Source organism: Solea senegalensis, linkage group LG9 (genome assembly GCF_019176455.1).
Source record: "Solea senegalensis isolate Sse05_10M linkage group LG9, IFAPA_SoseM_1, whole genome shotgun sequence".
In the NCBI taxonomy this organism is placed as follows: domain Eukaryota; kingdom Metazoa; phylum Chordata; class Actinopteri; order Pleuronectiformes; family Soleidae; genus Solea; species Solea senegalensis.
In genome coordinates this window covers 10,133,423-10,153,126 of record NC_058029.1, presented here as the reverse complement: position 1 = coordinate 10,153,126, position 19,704 = coordinate 10,133,423, and the positions used below count along the sequence as shown (strand labels likewise).

General features: G+C 41.1%; 1 protein-coding gene and 1 long non-coding RNA gene across 2 annotated transcripts; both read left to right on the top strand.

Moving 5' to 3' along the window:
* The first annotated feature begins 535 nt into the window (after positions 1-535).
* On the top strand, positions 536-3,206 carry LOC122774757. Its single transcript, XR_006361024.1, has 2 exons — positions 536-2,034; positions 2,108-3,206. It is a non-coding gene; the product is annotated as an uncharacterized LOC122774757 (long non-coding RNA).
* An 8,036-nt stretch (positions 3,207-11,242) lies between these two features.
* tent5ba (terminal nucleotidyltransferase 5ba) lies at positions 11,243-15,603 on the top strand. The gene is made up of 2 exons (XM_044035097.1): positions 11,243-11,677; positions 14,183-15,603. The coding sequence occupies exons 1-2, from the start codon at positions 11,522-11,524 to the stop codon at positions 15,209-15,211; spliced, it is 1,185 nt and encodes a 394-aa protein (XP_043891032.1). The 5' UTR covers positions 11,243-11,521; the 3' UTR covers positions 15,212-15,603.
* The last annotated feature ends 4,101 nt before the right edge of the window (positions 15,604-19,704 follow it).

Sequence of the window (19,704 nt, the reverse complement as noted above, 5' to 3'; positions counted from 1 at the left end):
AACATTCTGCTGTATCCTCCTTCTGCCCACAGATTCACTTCCCTTAAATAAGATCAAGACTTTTGGACTGTGGCTTAGAGATTTTCCCCCACCTAAACAGCCAGATAAAACAGAATATCATCTTTCAGAGAACGCTAAACTGTTTCCTTGGCATTGTCGACAACATGATGTTTATTCTGTGCCTAGGATTATATATCTTTAAAGAAGTTTTGCCTGTCATTATTGAAATTGAAAACTAGAGAAAAATAGCCCATTGGCCAGTGATCACAACGGATGAACCGTAGCAGCCGAGGATGGAATCTGAGGTTATTAAAAAAAGAAAGATCACTTTTTTTTAGCCTTTTTGGTCAGAGGTGTCTACATGTGGCAACAGCATTGTGTGGTCCCTCGCAGCTGCTGCGCTGCCAGCAGGTGGCGCTATGCCCTTGATTTAGTTTTCTTGTGATGATGTTTTCTGGCCAGGTCGTTTGTCTCACTTATGAAGTTTTGTGCAGATTGGATAATACATGGCAAAGTTACAGGCCACTTCCTGTTTCGTGGCAAAATGGTGGCTAATTTCAAAATGGCTGACTTCCTGTTGGGTCAAGTTCATGTTTGTAGATTGGTGTTCAGAATCGGCCTGTTGTCTCGATCACGTATGAAGTTTCAAGCAGAACGGATAATCTATGGCGAAGTTACAGGCCACACCCTTTTGAATCTGTGAGACCTATGAGATAAATTTTCATCCTTGATGCGTTTAGTACAAATTTACTTTCTTATGTAGTTAGACTTTGTTTACTTACAAAATGTGCAAATACCCAAGATGGATGCCAAATTCAAAATGATCGACTTCCTGTTGTGTTAAGGCCATGGTTCCAATAGACTTTTTGTTTGTCTTGGTACAAATGTATGCATTTTTTTATGTAGTTACGATTATTGTGCTCAGAAGAGTTTGTTCATTTACGAAACGTGCAAATACCCAAGATGGATGCCAAATTCAAAATGGTCGACTTCCTGTTGAGTCCCAGTGGACTTTTTTGTTCGTCTTGGGCTGTGACATGTTTCCACCAAGTTTCATGCAACTTAGTTTCAGCTTTTGTCCTACCACGTTTCACCTTTGACAATTTTCACCAGTTCTAAAATGCTTTCCAATTTTCGTCCATTTTAACCAACGTTTCGTGCCCAAAAAATGTATTCCAGGAATTCCAATTTCACTTATTATTATTAAAAAAGAGGATTAACTTTCTTAAATAAATGTTTTGATTCGGCTGTGCCATATAATTTGATCTTATATCAAAGAGGATGTCTGACTTTTGGCTTCACACGAGGAAAAACCAATGGCCTCTCTGCCTCGGCACCTGTGATGCATTTGAAACCACAGACTCTCCATCGCCCAGAAGAGAAATCTGATGATGAGTTTGATGGTAAAGGTTTTCAGGTCATCAGCATGGAGTGGGTTTATTTATCAGCAGTGAGATGAGGATTATTTGAGCCCTTTTTCACTGCAGGTGATTATTTGTTGGTTCTTTAACCCCAACTGGTGTGGCTCAGACTCAGAGACAGAGACGGCCACCCAGTCCGTGGTGGAGTGGTTTTCAAAATAAGAGGATGTATTTTAGTCAAACCAAGGTGATTTTTTTTTTTGTTTCTTTAAGAAAAAAAAAAAAGAAAAAAAAAAGGTTCAGATCGTGGAAGATAATTCGCTGGGTCTAATCTGCTCCTCTGAGAAAATACAATAGTGGATTTATATAATCCATCCAGACAAACCGTCATTGTCTAATGTGCCTCTTTAACTTGGCTGATTCCTTCTTTTTGTCACAACAGTGGAAGCTGAGCTCTTTCACTTCTAATAAATCCCAGCCCTCCAAAGAAACAACTCTACCATATTACCTCTGGCTGTCATCCTCTCTGTGATTCATCATGCTCGTTCCTCTTCGGTGAAACACTTTGGGCTCTAATGTCATGTGTGCAGTTGTGTGTCACTCTCTCACAAGCCTCACCGCTCATTGCTCGGCCTCTGGAGTGGAAGTGAAGCACCTCAGCGGACAACAACAGGTGACTCACAGTCAGGGCTGCTGTCAGCATCACTTTTGATGCAGAGGACTAAAACGTGTGTCTCTGTGTGCAGGGGCAGTGAAGCTGGATATAATTAACCCTGCACTGAGCAGGACGAGGCAGCTGCCAGGAGGCACAGTTTGTTGTCTCTGCCAGTGAAACATGAAACGACTGGATCCTGTGAGCAACGTGCACATGGTGGTGAAGATTTTCTGGATCCTAAATGTCATGCTGCAACATACGGCTGACCGCACAGCCTTGTGTTCTCATTTTTTGTTTTGCTATAGTTTCCCGTAAAAAAAAATAAATAAAAAAATGAAGAGGCCATTGACCTCCTCGCACACAGGGTCAAAGCTTTGCAACTTGTGCATCCTCTGTGAAACTAAAAAGTGTTCAAGATTTCCTCATAGAATGTCCACACTGAGTGTGTTGAGTTTGCTCAGTACTGGACGACCACTGTATGTTTGTGCACAGATTTTCTAAGAACACCTCTGGGTGTAACATGGGTGGACTCGATTATCAGTGCCTTTGGGCATTGTAGTCTATGCTAAGGCTAAAAGCCTTTAAGTACACAAAGCTCATGACAGATTAGATCGACAATATTCTCTTTGTTGGTTTGTGCATTAGGACTACACGTCTGACTGTGTAGCTTCAGTTGCACAAGCTGTTTTTAGGTTGTGTTGGTCAGCAAAGTCCTTTAATTGTACATTTATATTATTTAATTGCACCAGGCGGCCTTGATCTTAATGTATCAGCCCTGATTTGTGACCATACAATAATCACACCTCCCAAAACAATTTACATGACAGTATAGTAACTGTGGTAGCAGTATGGTAATCATTTTGTGAGAGGTAAGTAATATTATGGTAAAAACATCTTGTTTTTTTATAGTATTCATCAAGTAAGAAAGGATGAATGTCAACTTCAAGAAATGGTAACTGCCAATTTTGATTAATGAAGCTGTTATACTGACTATCTTTGCTCACATTACCAGTCATTAACCAGGATTTTACCATGGAAATAACATGTTATTATCTTATACTGTTACCATGTTGTCACTGGACTGTAATGTATGGTGTTGAGCCACTTTCCCAAACATCATCATACTGCATGTGTTAAACAGCATTAAGAGCTTGACAGACTGGGTGAATGAATAAAAACCACATAAATCATCCTCGTCTCTTGCAGTGGAAAAGTGTCGGCCGTGTGTGATGAGGTGGAATCTGCTTCCCATGGAAACCTGAATATGTGCCATGGAGCTGGATTAGTGTACCAAGGTACCAGTGGGTCAGACCTTATCACGGCAGCTGTTATCATGTGCACTGTTTGAAATGACCTCAGTCAGTCTAATGCTTTGGTTGCTGACTGGTCATTTTTCAAATATTATATTATGGTTTTACTGCCAGCAGATTACATGCCATTGTTTATTTCTTCAAACTGCGCTGTTTTGAAGCCATGGTTAATTTTGCTGTGTCACAACTGCAGTAAAATGGCAACAGCTACTGTTCATCAAGCTCATAGAAATGTCATGATTCTGGGGGAGAAAACTATTTCTAAAACTCTCTCAAGAAAATCACAATGTCTCACAATTTGATTGCCTTTCCCACCTCATTTCAGGGACATGTAGCAAAACATATACCAGAATAACTACAGAAGACGATGGTTGTGCAATAATCACGAAAGCTCATTGAACTTCATGTCACTGGTCACGACCCAGGTTAGTGTAGCTCTTACCATAAAGTGAGGGGGGCAGAGGTGAGAAAAGGTGAGTGACAGATAGATAGTGTGTGCTGAGTCACTGAGAGGACAACAGTGGATCTGCACTGTGTTTGACTTTGAGACCATACTACAGTTTTGTACAGGCATGAACGAGTTAAATTCTCCACATCGCTTATCGCTTGTGTTGACAGGGGTTACTGAAAATGAAGCTGCATAGGAGAGAGAGAAAGAGAGGTAGCAAAGATGCAAAGAGAGATAAGGAGATGTTCTATAGTCAGACACAGATACTGTGAGGTGTGTGCCTGTTTCCTGCTTTCATTTACAACATTGCATAACAAGCTTTTGTTCAAAACCTTGTAGAAACATCCAGCTTGTGCTCTCTGACCCACCTGTGGCATGACACGATGCATGTTTGCCTGATTCCATAATGTCAAAAACCTGGATGATTATCTGAGAATCTGCCGATGTATCGTTATTATTCACTTGATTCAACCTGACTGAGAGAATGGCTAGAAATGATTCATATCAGCAGTATCAGTTGTGTAAATAGATAGCAGCCGTGGTCTCTGAGGTTTCTGCTTCATATCTGTGTGTGCCATTTCTGCCCACCCAACAAGGAGTTCTCGGGATGAGACTTTTCTCTCTGATAGTTCCTCAGAGGTTATGATCAAAATCAGCAAAAAAAAAACAAAACGACTGGAAGTGAAACCACATATGACATGAGCTTCTGCAGATACACTGCTGTGAGGCTCTGTCTGTCTGCACAAGCCAGGATTATGAGTGTTAGGAGGACATTTTCCATGTGTGCTTCTTTCTGTTTTCAGGCAAGGAGGCGAGCAGTGACATCAGACACTCCCGCTGTCCATTGAGGGCTGAAGTGCCCCGTGCAAGGTACCTGAACCCCATTGCTACTGCGCCTGGTTTATGTGTGCTTACGACTGGTGTGTAAAAAGGATGGGTTAAATGCAGAGGTCACTAATTGGTGTGTGCGCAAATAAAACTCATTCTAATCCTAATTCAAAGCTGTCCAGACAATTGGTATAGGTTCTCTCTTCGTGGTCCTTTCAGTTTTTTTCCCCTCTGCTACTGGACGGCAGTGAGGAGCTGGATTTCTGGGAATGAAACTAGAGCTCGCTGCTAAATAGGGGTTTCCTTCTCCCGCTTCTGGTATATGCTCCACAAAGTGGAAGCAGTCGCTCAATTCTTCTTTTTTAATATGTGCTGTCCACACACACTGGGCGAAAATTACAGAGCATATTCATTTTTATAAGCTTGCATTGGTTGACTCAGCACGATCTGCACATTGTCAGCAGCTGTCATGTTGTGCGTTCATCCCTGTAGTACAGTTAATAATATTTGGCCAAAGAAGAATAACACAAGAATTAGAATCCAGAGGGAGCCATTCATCGCCCAACACCAAAGGTGGAAATTGAAGCCAAGTGGTGGTGGTTTATTTTTCTTTTTTAAAGTATTTGACAAGATAATTTACAACAACAGGAGCCTATAATGTCTTAGTCGGGTGTGGGCCTGGGTTGCATAACATGACTTACGCTCCAGTTTGAGAATGTGACCAAGTTAGGAGGTCCCAGACATATGGAGGACAGGGTATTTTATTACCATGGCCATACTTTCCTCTTCTCCACTCTTCTTTTCTTTGAGGTTATTTCTTCTGTGAGTAGAAGAAATCACATGTTAAGACACCCATGTGCTCAACAGTGAAGAATAACATGTGCAAATAACTCTCAGCGCTTTGAAATTGATTTATTAGGAAACTACTTTTTTCATCACACCTTCTTAAGGAATTTCTCATCTTGCCTTCTTGTATAGGTTTGAGTAGATCCGTGCTTTCAAACTTGCCATCGCCTTTAAATTAGACTTTTTCCACTTCATTTGATGCCATTCATATTCTGTGCAGCTCCAGCGTGAGTCCTTTCACCGGCGTTCTTCCCACCCATCCATAGGGTAACATAAGTCAAGCCTTGCGTAACACAGTCTGACACTATATTTGACCGTTGAGCCTCGGAGAACTTGAACTATGCAAGGGCCTCTCTTATCAAAGGCCTGAGACTTGGTAAAATTATAAACCTGCTGAAAAAAAAAGAAGTAATCATCATAAAATCTGTAAAGATAACAAAAGAACACATTCTGTAACAGAAAATCTGCATTTAGTTGCCATTTTCAGTGTATGTGTGGACAAGGTGGAGAGCAAATGATTGACGCTGTTTGAATGTAGTGCGTTGTTTTCCTGAAGCACACTGCCCGGCTCTGCCGAACAACACTACAGCAATCAGTCAAGCAGGCAGTGGAGCCGCTCTGACGTCAACAGCACAGCTGCTTGCGTAACCGCTGTCCCATAGATTTATCATCTGGAGCAAAGTAAACCTCTCTTATCACACGCACCCTCTATCGCAGGTAAAGCTCCACAGTGTCCACGCTGACGAGTCACCCTAACCTGCTTGTCCAGTCAGGCTGTCTGCCATCATGGAAAGTGTGGTCAGAAATGTAGAAACCGGTTTGATTCGTCTAAGTAGCAGTGGATTTTTAAAGCAATGTCATGACGGACATGAAATGTAATAGCAGCAGCTGCATCACTATTTTAGCTATGGCAACACTTTCAAAAGTTACACATGATGCGCCTTCTAATAATAGCAAAACACTTGGGTCTTCTGGTGTTACATGCCTGAATGTGCACAGTGTTTAATCAAGGAAGTCCTTTTCAGGGACATAATTCTCTGTGACTGGAGGATCTATAAATGAAAAGAGCTTCACAACTCATCCAGTGTGACGGACGCACTGTTATCTGCCATGGCACAATTGATCATGGTGACATTTCACGCTTTGCTGTTTTGTAACATCGATTTTTCAGCCACACGTTTACAACACACTGCGATGTCTAACCATTTGTCTCCGCACTTCAAAGACGCCTCATCCGCAGTTGTTCCTCTTCTTCTTTCTTTTTTTTTTTACTGCCCACAAGGCAAACATGTGGATGATACATACAATACAATAAAAATAAATAACTGCATGAGCACAAAGCTCTCCACAGTGTCCCGAAGACTCCCAGATTATTATTATTATTCTGTTTGGTTGTGGTTAGAACTGGAAACTACACCTATATCATATTGCATGATTTGTTAAAGGTGTGTTTAAGTGTCCGTCTCTTCACGCCTACAAGACTCACACTACCAATTGTCAAGATCTTAGCAGGATGTCAAGTCAGGGATAAACAAAGGTTGTAACTAGGAATTATAAACTAAGCAGCCCACGCATTTCGGTTGATTTTTATTGTGTCATACTAAGTGTGTTTGCAGCTTCACATCCAACTGACACAGGGCGTTGAGGGAACCTGAGAATGTCAAGAGGCCTGACATTTATCTGTCGTCATTGTTCTCTAGTCCCCAAGTGTTTCACATGCAGGTAGACGCTGGCTAAGGCCCCAGGATGCACAGCTGCCACATGGTTGGTTATTTATAGCCGGGTGACGCAGATGTCTCACATCAGTGTCTGTCGGACCCTCAGCTGGAGACACCTCTGTCCGGCTGACCGACAACCGGTGATACCGTTGCCCCGGAAACAGGATTATGTTGACATCACAAGGATTGGAAGCGATCTTGTGTTGAGACGAGATCCAAAGTGTGCCCACGACCTGACCTCTCTGAAGCCCGAGAGGAAGTGTAGACCTACACACACACACACACACACACAGCTGTTCTTTTTAGGACATTGCATTGACTTTAAGTCATTTGGACGACAAAGACAAAGCATTATTCCTCACCTTATCCATAACCACTTACCATTATTGAAATCTTAGCCCTAAACTAAACCAGTTCTTCAGAAATCGAAAGTGTTTTGGTTTTGGTCCAGGTTATGGTCTCCATGAGGACTACTGGTCTTGGCAAAGTCAGTGTTTATGCCAGAAAAGCTTCGACAAACAACGACACACAAACACATGATGTGTGTATGTGTGAGTGAGTGCGTAGGAGCTTGTGTTTTCATCCGTCATGTGTTTTATTGCTGCACCACTAAAAGCTGCACATCAAGCCAATCATAAAATGAACTTTACTCTCTTGTAAACATTTTACAGGTACACTAACATGCCGTGTGGACAGGTAGTTTATGAGTTATATATATATACTATATATATATATATATATATAAATATATTTATGACATATTTGGGTCAATTTGAAAGAGGAAATGAATAAAACTTTGCTAGTTTCTTCCTCAGTGCAAGGCCTTTTCATTTCTGGATATTTAGTGTATTTAATCACATTATCAGCCACACACAAGATAAATGTCAATCTTTCAAATCAATATTAAATAGATGAAAAAGAAAGAAACATCAATTTATATATTTCTTCTCTATTGCTCTTTTTTAATTTCTTACATGAAATGAATTTTGTATATAATACATTTCACCGCTTTCTGTTGTTTTTATTTTCATGTCATAGATTCATTCTGTTTACAGGAGGCAGGAAAAGCTCAAATGAACGGTGCCAGAGCCATTTTCAAGCGTCACAGTTCGCTGTGCACGTTAAATCCACAGAGATCTAGATCTGACTCTCATAATGCCCTCACATTGTTCTTTGTGAGTATAGAAACAGCCAGGGCGGACACTGTCTGACCGAGACCTGGAGCTTTCTCAGGAACTTTTTCCTATTGCAATAAAAGAAAAAAAAGCAATATATATGAAGAAGTTAGTTAGTTAGCAGTGAATTCTGTATCTGATATGAAGTGATGGTTACAGAAGTAGAATCCGTGTTCTGTTTGCTCCCATTACTTGATCTTCTCTGCTCGCTTTGTGCACATTTTAGGTGATTTTTAGGTTTTTAGAGATAGAGAGGTAAAATGCCCTCTCTTTACTTGTTCTCCTGTTTTGGTATCTGCCCTTTTAATGACTACAGTCAGTGAAGAGATGAGCTGTCTGGCTGTTCTATGTGTTGTTTGGTGTCTATGTCTATAGATTTGAACACTGCGACTTCCTGCTTAAATGGCGTTATTCTGGTTCCCAATGTTGCATGACTGGATTATGTGATGTCAACTACCAAAACTCTATGAAGCCTTTAAAGCTAACACATATTATTTTCAGTATAGAGGAATATCTCAAAAGAAATAATAATAATAATAAAAAAAACCTGTTTCAGATAAGGAGGCTGGGTAGAAATACGCCAAGGACATTGCGGGTTATCTTTCATTAATCACTTAATAAATCATTAACAAGTTAAATGACTTGTAGACGTTAATTTTCCATCGGCTGAATCAATAAACATCATCACCAAGTCACAGCTTCCCTCTCTAAATTGTCGACAACTAAAGTTTAAAAAAAAAAAAACCTAGGGCAATGTGCGACGACCAAGTAATATATTACAATTTTTATAACCTGCTATCATAGTTTAAATTACTCTGAGAAGCAGCTTCTGGATTTCAGTGGAGCAGATGATGGATTTCCGTGGAGTCAGTTTTATGTGACACATACGCTGACTAGAAGCTACAATAATGTGCAAACAGTGTCAATGTCCTTATTGACACGTGTTACCATGTAAATGTCATGGTCCAATAGAGATGTATATACAGTCTTTTGTTTCAGCGTCCTATTATTATTTGTCTATGCAGCAATAACAAATGGTAGTAAATACTGAGCATTATTTGTTCATAATACCTGCCCAGGGTTTTATATAAATCATTAAAATGGATCACAAGCGCAGTTATATTTTCTTGGTTTAGCCTAGAAGGTATTTAGCCTGTCAGAGGTTAAGTTGGGTTGAGTTTTTTTTGGATAATCTTTCCCTTAAAGTGATCAGGGCGTCGCTGCAAAAACATCCGGCATGCTCTGCAAACATTCCCTGGGCAAATAAAGATGTAGTAACCTGGCATCGCCAGACCAGTTCATTACATTACATTACATTACATGTCATTTAGCAGACGCTTTTATCCAAAGCGACTTACAATGGAATCAAGTTCACATGAGCTCAGTGTACCGTGTACCGGTGTCCATGCATGTGAATAACCACACATTGTCACTTATATTCTTCTTCTTCTTTGATGATTACTGCCTTCTTCTGGTTTTAATCTGTATCCAGAGTCTTCTCTCATTTTACAGACATGTTATTGAGGGTAACTCATCTCACGGTCAGCAACACCTGAACTTGTGGCTGCTTGTCTTGTGGTGACGTGTTCCTCTCGCAGGTGTTAAGAGAAACCAGATGATGAGCAGACCAAAGACGATTAAAGAAGTGAAGCTGAACCGTATGTGAACTCACTGGTAAATAGAAGTGTAACGTTTTGTGGATGATGTAAATTGTTAGAGGACAAAGGGACAGATTCAAAGACCACGTAAAATACTGTGTGTTTATGAGTGAACTCTTGTTTATTCCACAATGAATGATGAGTTAGAATGTCTTGTGTTGCAATGTAGCTTCAGATTATTCATGTGCATTAGACACCAGATGGCTGCACACAAAGCTTTGCCGAAAGTACAAAAAATTTAATTATTAGGGAAGTACGATATTGGACTTTTTGCCAATATCCATTATGTCGATATATCAGCAGCTTTATGTCTGTCCTTTTGCCAAACTGCAGAGGTCATTTAGTCTCTTCTGTAGTGAAATTAACATCATATTGCAGCAGATGTGCATATAAGATATCTTCATTGTGCAAATTAAATAAGCATACCTCAAGCAGCTTTTTCTGCCTACTATTCTAGTAGGATTTTGGCGTGTTTGCAGATATCCGATAATACATTTTAAAGCCAGTATTGTGCAGATAATATCATGCATCCCTAAGTAGTATATTTAATTTCTGCCAATAAACCCTGCTAAATGTTACACTATAGACCTTTTAAAGATATAATGTGTAATGTGTAACATTTCTGCATTAACATAACCTAAAAACAACATGACTAATGTAATGTACTTTCCATGGTAATCCAAATTTCTTCTCATGGTAACAGAGATGTTGTAATAATGTCCTCCACTTCACTGTCTCTGCTATAACTTATGGGGTAAACTTCCTAAAAAACATCATGCTTGGCTTTTCCATTAGCGATAGTACCTGGTAACTGGTACTTTTTTATAAACCTGCTCTGGCGAGGTTCCCTTTGCCATCAAACTAGGTACTTTTTGTTATTGTTTTAATTGGAAAAAAAAAAAGATTACCAATATTCACAAATATAAACACGGACATTAAACAATATTGTGCAGCCCTATGTTGTATTGTACTTTCTGTGAGCGAGAAAAAACGAGGCAGGAAAACAGTGAACAAATACGAGGGAACAGGTGAGAGTAGATCACATGCAGAGCTGGAGTGTGAGGGAAGACCATGTCAGTCAGCACCAGGCTCACAGCATGATGATGCTCACAGCAGAGCAGAGGGAGGAGTCTGTCAGTGTGCGTCATATGAAGGCTGTTCCCTGCGAACGTCCGCAGTCAATGACCAAACTCAGCAGCCAATCACAGGCCTCATACTAATGAGGCGGTTTTAAAGCCTGCGGACCGTCCTCATGAATGTGCTCTTTGCACACTGACCGGATTTTAGTGTCGTACACCGAGCGGAGGACGCAGCAGATACACTATCACTCCAACCTCCACCACCCGAGACAACTTCCCCTCACTCTGTGCTCTGCTTCAGTGCAAACAGCGGAAACAACGGGAATATAAATCCATCCAGCGGGCTTTTCTGTGCTCTCACAGGACAGAAGAAGACACACGGCTGAGTCGAGAGGAAGTCACTCTACTTTATTCCGCTTTTTCTCTGAAAAGTTAACATCGCCATGTCTTGCGGTGATGCGTCGGATCAGAGTCGGAGGTTCTGCGTGTTGTCTTGGGATCAGGTGCGGCGCTTGGACTCGATCCTCGGGGAGGCTGTGCCCATCCACGGCCGAGGAAACTTCCCCACTCTGTCCGTGCAGCCACGCCAGATTGTCCAGGTATAAAACACACACTCTACTCACTCACCACTCATTTAGAATACATTAAAATATAGTATATATGTATGTGTGTATATGTGTATGTAAAACTTTGAAGTTTATACTTACTTATTCTTTACGTGTGTATGAGTAACTATTAGAGCTGGTAATGAATCTTGTGCAACATGTGTACTATACATTATGTAGTTTTTAATGGAATCTTTTACTGCCATAGTTTAAATAAATGTGTGAAATGTCCTCTTATTTCCCCTAAAGCATCTATTTTAATTTAATGTATTATTCCTACTGATACAGATTGTGTGGATTGATTTTAAAAGCAGCTAAAGACTCTTTTATTCATGCAGCCTTCCAGTTAGATGAGGGTTTTCATAGCTTTGAATCTGTGTTTTTGTGTCCCATTTTATTTTATTGTACGTACTTACTTACTTACCTACTGTGATTGTTCTACAAAGAATATCAAATACTCCTGTATTTCTTTGGTCTTGATGACACTGTGTCTCAGTGTCCATCGTCTTCCCATTTAAATTCAGCGTTTACAGACACCCCTCCACATTTCCACGGCTGTATCACGTTGCACTTCCACAGGTGGGGGTTCCTATATAGCTGCCTGTGCATTTCAGTGGTAATGTGCTCCGGTAGAATTTCACGTTGAACACGCAGTCGATCCCTGACAAACATCATGTCATCTACTGAATTCTGTTTTTCATTTACACATTGAATGTTTGAAGCCCAGAGCTTCATGCTTGAGGTTGTGGAAACATGAATGCTCCATTGACTGTGCAGTTGACTTAAATACAGGTTTGAGCCCCAGATGTGGGGGTTCTCATGTTTCCCCTGGATTTGTGGAAACCCTGTGTCATTTCATTCTCCTGGAATCTGCTCCAGATATTCATTTAGTGGTTGGTTGAAGGCTGATCAGGAGTGAAGCTCCTGTCACAAGGAACTAGAATAAGAGTATAGGCCTGCTGCTGTAATGTATATTTATCCTTTTTGTTTAATGATGTAGTCGTGCTTCCTCCATGCTTATGAATCAAAGGAGGTGTGAGTGAGAGGGTGGACCTTTGTTTTCCTGCAGGTTTGCCACTAAACATCTACTGTAGCATCATGAAGTGTGAGAGTCCAAAGAAGAGAGGGAGACAGAGAACTGTGGGTCAAAGTTAATAACGGCCTCTGTTCTTCACCACTAAACCTCTCAGTACTGTGACTCGCAGCTTATCCGCAACCAGATACAACCATTTACTTTTTTTTTACCTTTTTGTTAGTTTTGTTTTCATACAAAGTAAGACAGACCCAGTTAAACCAGACTCAGGTTTCACTTCTGGGATCTTATGTAAGGCCAGTATAGCGACACGAAGGGGGAAGTTCAACCTGTTGTCCGGGAACAGAGAGAAAGAGAGAGAAAAGATGCTGAGGTTAAGCATGAGGTAGAATTTCTCTGTAATGTTGACATGTGAGAATATGTCCACAGAAGCATAAAGGAAAAAAAACTAAATATCAATGCGTCTGACTTTGAAACCACTTATGGCTCAATGTCTACACTGCTGCTACTGCCAGTTATGACATTATGAGTCTTTTATGTTTTTTCTCCTAAATATGAGAGAGAGAGGGAGGGAGAGAATCAGGTGTTTGCACTGTAGGTGTAACTGTTTTACAACAGTGGTTGTAATTTATTCAGTAGAAACACTTGAGTAGTGTAACTTGACACGTGCAGTAGGCATTTATTTGTTGTTCTACAGCCTGGAGAATGCAGTAGGGTGTGATTTTGAGAACACAAGTAGATCATTCCGTCATCCTCAGGTAACTGAATCGGTTTCCCAGTATGGGAAATTAATCCTACTGTTCACTTGATTTATAACATTCCCTGGGGATTTCATGGTCTCCGTCACAAGTCTCACATGTTCATCAGTAGGACATGATGTCAATTTCACAAATGATGTTCCCATTTAGAGGGAAAATGGAGGGTAAAGCACATTACATCTGATTTCACAGACATGGTTTCCCCCGGGTGCTTGCTGGTGGTGATGTTGGCATATGGTGTCCATTTGTTCGTCTTCTCCCAAATGTGGCTGCACTGAGGTGGAACGCCCTCGTTTCGAAGCATCTGACAGTTTTACTGGGACAGAGGGAGGGAAACGCAGAACCTTAATGACCTGAGGTTATGGCATTTGACCTGAAGCAAGTTTTTTTTTTTGTCTTCCTGCTGGTCTCTATCCACCAGTGCTCAAGCACTCTTGGTTACAGCTGGAGATTATAAACCCTCATTTCCGTTTTCTGGAAAAAAAGGACCTGAAACACAGTGTGTCTTTGTTTAGGTTTCATTCAGTCTGAGGCTGCTGGTGATTAAATTGACTTCACTTTCACAAACTATTGATTTTGTGCCGTGCGGAGGTTATTTGAACATGTCTCAAGACAGTGAGTCTTTTTAGTGTGTACTGAAAAAAAAAATGGGGGAAAAACAATTTTATGCTAATGCCATGCTGTATTTTTTGTCTCGTTCCTGTTTAGGTTGTGCGGGCAAGGCTGGAGGAGAGAGGTGTGTGTGTCAAAGACGTGAGACTGAACGGGTCTGCTGCCAGCCACGTGCTCCACCAGGACACTGGACTGGGCTACAAAGACCTAGACCTGATTTTTGGTGTGTCGCTGAAAGACAACCAGGCTTTCCGTCTGGTGAAAGACGTCGTGCTGGACTGTCTGTTGGACTTCTTGCCAGCCGGGGTCTCAAAGGAGCGCATCACGGCACTGACCCTCAAGGAGGCCTATGTACAGAAACTGGTGAAAGTCTGTAATGACACGGACCGCTGGAGCCTCATCTCGCTGTCCAACAACATGGGCAAGAATGTGGAACTTAAATTTGTGGACTCTTTGCGGCGGCAGTTTGAATTTAGCGTGGACTCCTTCCAGATTTGCCTCGATTCGCTGCTTTTATTTGACCGCTGCTCGGAGACGCCCATGTCTGAGAGCTTTCACCCCACCGTGATCGGGGAGAGCGTGTACGGGGATTTCGAGGAGGCCATGGATCACCTGTGCCACAGGACCATAGCTACACGCAGCCCCGAGGAAATCAGAGGGGGCGGTTTACTGAAATATTGCCACCTACTGGTGCGAGGGTTCACGGCCTCCTCTGAGGCGGACATGAAGCAGATGCAGCGCTACATGTGCTCGCGCTTCTTCATTGACTTCCCTGACATATGCGAGCAGCAGAGGAAGCTGGAGGCCTACCTGCAGAACCACTTTGCCGGGATGGAGCACAAGCGGTACGAGTGTCTGATGACTCTGCACCAAGTCGTGAACGAGAGCACGGTGTGTCTCATGGGCCACGAGCGGCGCCAGACGCTCAGCCTCATATCCATGCTGGCGCTGAAGGTGCTGGCCGAGCAGAACGCCATCCCCACTGTGACGAATGTCACGTGCTACTACCAGCCAGCTCCCTATGTGCAGGACATCAACTTCAGTAATTACTATATCGCACATGTTCAGCCACCGCAGGTGTCACCGTGCAATAATTCATATCAGACGTGGCTGCCGTGTAGCTGAACTGACCATGACGGGATGGTCCGCGGTGGATACTTCGCCATCGCTCCTCGTCTTTTCAGAGAAAATGGACTGAAAATACACTAAAAATGAACCCCACGTTTGCCAAATGTGACTTAACTACAACAATCTTGTACTGCTGTACATCTGATTGAGCCGACATATGAACTTTTCTCACGTTGCTCTTGCAAAACATCTGTAAGATTGCTGGTCATTTCTGAGATGTAGTGACAATATCTTATTTAAGTATTATATAAAAAACAACAACAACGACTTTATAGAGTGTATGTCAGAAATACATTTTGAGGAAACAAACATCAAAGCTGGTATTATTTTCATACTCTGGCTTTATTTTTATTTCTTTTTTAATTACATACTGGACCAAAGATGTATTTGTCGTTCAGAGAGGGAATGTTGTTATGATTCCAAGTGCCTTAAAATGAACCATGAAATGTTCTATAAAAAAACATCCGTCAAGTCAGAACTGTGCATTCAGTGTTTTCTAGATTTCTCTTTTCAGGAACAGCCGCATTCATTTTTGTGAGATTAAAAAAAAATCGATAAAACTCCAGTTTTTTTTGTATTGTGGTCATTTTTATTTTGACGTTTGTGTTCGATTTCCCAATCTATGCTCCTTCACTATTCACTCATAGGCACTGGCTTCACTAACAAGATGTTTTTATTTCACAGAATGAACCCTATCCTCGGATGGATGGATGGACGGACGGACGGATGGATGAATGGGGGCTTGTTTGTTCCATACTCGATAAGCTGATGACAACAAGGCAGCTCATTTCACGTTACCAGCCCCATTGAAATGTATATATTGTCGACTGGAGTGAGCTGCACTTGTTAAAGTGGGCCTGAGGATCAATTACAATCTGAGGACATTGAACCATAAGGAGGCTTTTCTAAAGCACAATGGCCTCTCTCTCTCTCCTCTGTGATACTAAAGCTTTTAAACAAAGACTGGCCTGTTCTTCCACCCATGTTACTTGTGGAAACCCAGCCCTGTTTGCTTGACTGATACCATATCCGTGTCATTTTGCCTGAGTCATAATCAAAAATCTTTACAGGCATTGGGAGAGTGGTCTTGTTAAAAGGCAGAGATGGTGGAAATGATGCCGTTCATGTGGATGATGATACACAGACTGGCTTTTCAAGTCACGTTTGGCCTAATATTTACATCCAAAAATAGAAATAGTTTAATTTAAACCACATCCCTCTATTTCCTAGTTTTAAAATGGTCAAATGTTGAAATACTGGAATCAGAATTATGGTTTTGCACATATACACTGACTTATCTTTGCAGAAATCTGCTGATGGAGTTTTTAGTGGTCGTCACAGAGTCGGTTTACTGGAAAAACTCGGTGCCAGTAAGTAATCTAGACCTTTTATAATGTTTATAATGGGAAATTATTTTACTTTTTGTTACATACTCTAACGTCTTGGTTCTCAAACTGTGGTACATCCACCACTAGCGGTACGTGAGCTGTTCTACTGTATATACCAGGGTATGTGATCGTCGTGTAGCTGAGGAGTATGCAGAAAATTAAATAAATAACAAAAAATAGAAATAAATTAAGTGGGGTTTCACTATATACCAGTGTGTGAAGTATGTGAGGAAGAGGATGATGATGTTTTGGGCTTTTAATAGTCATGCATCCATAAACGCTTAACTCTGTAGTGTGGATTCATCAGTTTCTCCACCAAGTCTGAACTATTATCTCGATCTACACCTGTAAACTGTAAAATCTCTGATAGATCCCCACACCATGAATACATGTTTTTTTACATTATGACAAAAATATCAACAAGTGCAGATGGTGATTTTTAAAGAATCCAAAAATCCATATCAATCCATATCATATGTTTTCTCTTTTAAAGAGAAAACACATCTCTTGGAATTGTCTGTTTGCTTATTCAAAATGATATTAGTCATCAATCTTAATTACGCATCCTAACTTTTAACCCATAGAACACAGATTACTTTTGATCAAACATATATATACAGAGGTTATAAGAATGTAAGCGTATAATAATTTGAGTATCTTATATTCTTTTTTCCAGCACCACCTATAGGCAATCTGATGAAATTATTTTGGTTCCCATTTCACCAATTATATAAACACACCTGAGCGAAAAGTACAAAACATTTTGAAAATGTTATTGAATTTGTGAAAATTGGAAACTTGGATTGACTCGCTTGGCTCGTTTTTATGAACAAAAACTAGAAGAAAAGCAGTTTATTTTGTGACCTACACAATTATTGCTACTCCTACTAATTTCTTTTCATATGCGATATAGAATTAATCATTACTTTTACTCAACAACACAAAATAACGCAAAAAAACACTATAAACACAACCCCCAGGATGTCCATATAAGGAGTTGTGTATTATTTAGACAGGATTTATATCACAAATCGTATATATATCAATAGTGTAACTTCATGAAAGAATGCGTCCCCTTATGAAAAGTTGAGAAACACTGGCCAACTTGTGATCCGACACTATCGTCACCTCTGTTTGCTTTGACTCGGTTTCATTTCCTTTAATGTTTGCACATCCATCGAGCTGAGACCTAATATCTTGATGTCAATAATAATTAGAGACACACAGTATGATTCAGCTTCACCACCGTCACTGGCTTCTAGCTGCAGGAATGTTCTAGTTGTGATAAATATTCATTTAGACAGCTCAAGAATTGATGGCTTTATCAAAACCTGGACGCTTGAATCGATGCATTTGATTAAAATATATATATTTTTTAAATAAACTACCTCACGACTTGAGATAGTTAGAAACTTTACCCGTGATAATAGTGTAAGATCTGTGAGACATTTAATTTGGGCTTTAAATTGGAGTGCGTGTGGGCTGTGGTTCTGTGCACACGTCTGTGTGAAAGCAGGGTGATGACAGGACAGATACGCAGTAATGACAGAGATTTCACAATTTCTCGCCACAACACAAATCAAACTCATCCTGGCCCCTGGTCTGTGCTATTACCTTCCCCGAAAGAGGGTTTGTTCACCCAAAGGGGGCGATTATAATGTCCCTCTTACCCATCCTCCACAGGGAGTTTCTCACTCAGTGCGTCCACTTTCCCTGTGAATCTGAAGATATGAAGATGTTTTAAATTAAGCTGTACTTTCGGAGCACATGACTCTGTGGATATGACATCATCCCGAGGGTGCAAAGGGGAAACACATGTCTTGCTTTTACTGCATGATTAGATCAAGCTGACGGTGCAGCTTCAGCTGGACGAGTGGATGTGTGGGTTGTTGTCTGTGTGTTGTCGTGTTGTTGCTGAGGTACAGCGCTGAGAAATGTCCACAAGTTCATCACCGGGTTCCCACGAGAGAAATGTCCATAAACAGCCCTTCATAAGACGCCTTCAGTATTAAATCATTACATGATGTTGCTCAATCAAAACCCTGTATCTCACAAATACAAATATCTATCTATCTATCTATCTATCTATCTATCTATCTATCTATCTATCTATCTATCTATCTATCTATCTATCTATCTATCTATCTATCTATCTATCCATCTATCATCCATCCATCCATCCATCCATCCATCCATCCATCCATCCATCCATCCATCCATCCATCCATCCATCCATCCATCCATCCACCTATCCATCCATCCATCCATCCATCCTACCTATCGTGTCGTGTGGCCTACTTTAATGCATCGGACAGCAGACACTTCTATAAAAAATAAAAACTATTGGACATTCTTAAATGGTGGGATGTTAACATCTTGAATTCAGGAGTTGAGTGTTAATGGGAAATATTTCCACACGGTAGTTTTTAAATTAAAACGTGTCATGGCAATATGTTTGATTTATGTTGGAAATATATATGAGCTGTGTAAGTATTTGGTACAAGTATGCTTCTATATACATAAAACCTCATTAATCTCTGTTGAAAGCAGCCTCTGAGTGGATCTCGGTCGGTCTTAGATGCAGCTGGATGTTGGTTAGAGTCAAGCTGTGAATGTTTGTGTGTGTTCTCCTTTAGAAAGTGATGTCATGATGGCCGGATGGAACATAGAAATACAGACTGGACAGTCTCTGCCCGGGGTGACCGGAGTCAGAGGGTGCAGGGTGGTGAAGTTTGAGGTGGTTGTTGACTCTGTGTGTGTGCGTGTGTTCGTGCACACTGGGGGACCAAAATAGCTCACAGGAGAGAAATAGAATCTGTTATTTCACTTTGGAGTTGAAGGAGTGTGGGGAGGTGTGGGGGGTCACCGCTGATCCAAACTGCTGCTCGAGCGGCAAAATAAAGTGTGAGAGACACACACACACACACACACACACATACACACAGCAGAGGGGGGAGGGAGCTGGCGCTGAGCATTCCTGGCATTACAGCCCACTGACAAACAATCCTAACTTTATCCAGTGAGCCGAGCCAACTGAATGGCTGCAGTGTGTAGAGTTTACCCACTGAGGGGGGCAGCGGCCAGACAGATCCTCCACTCTGT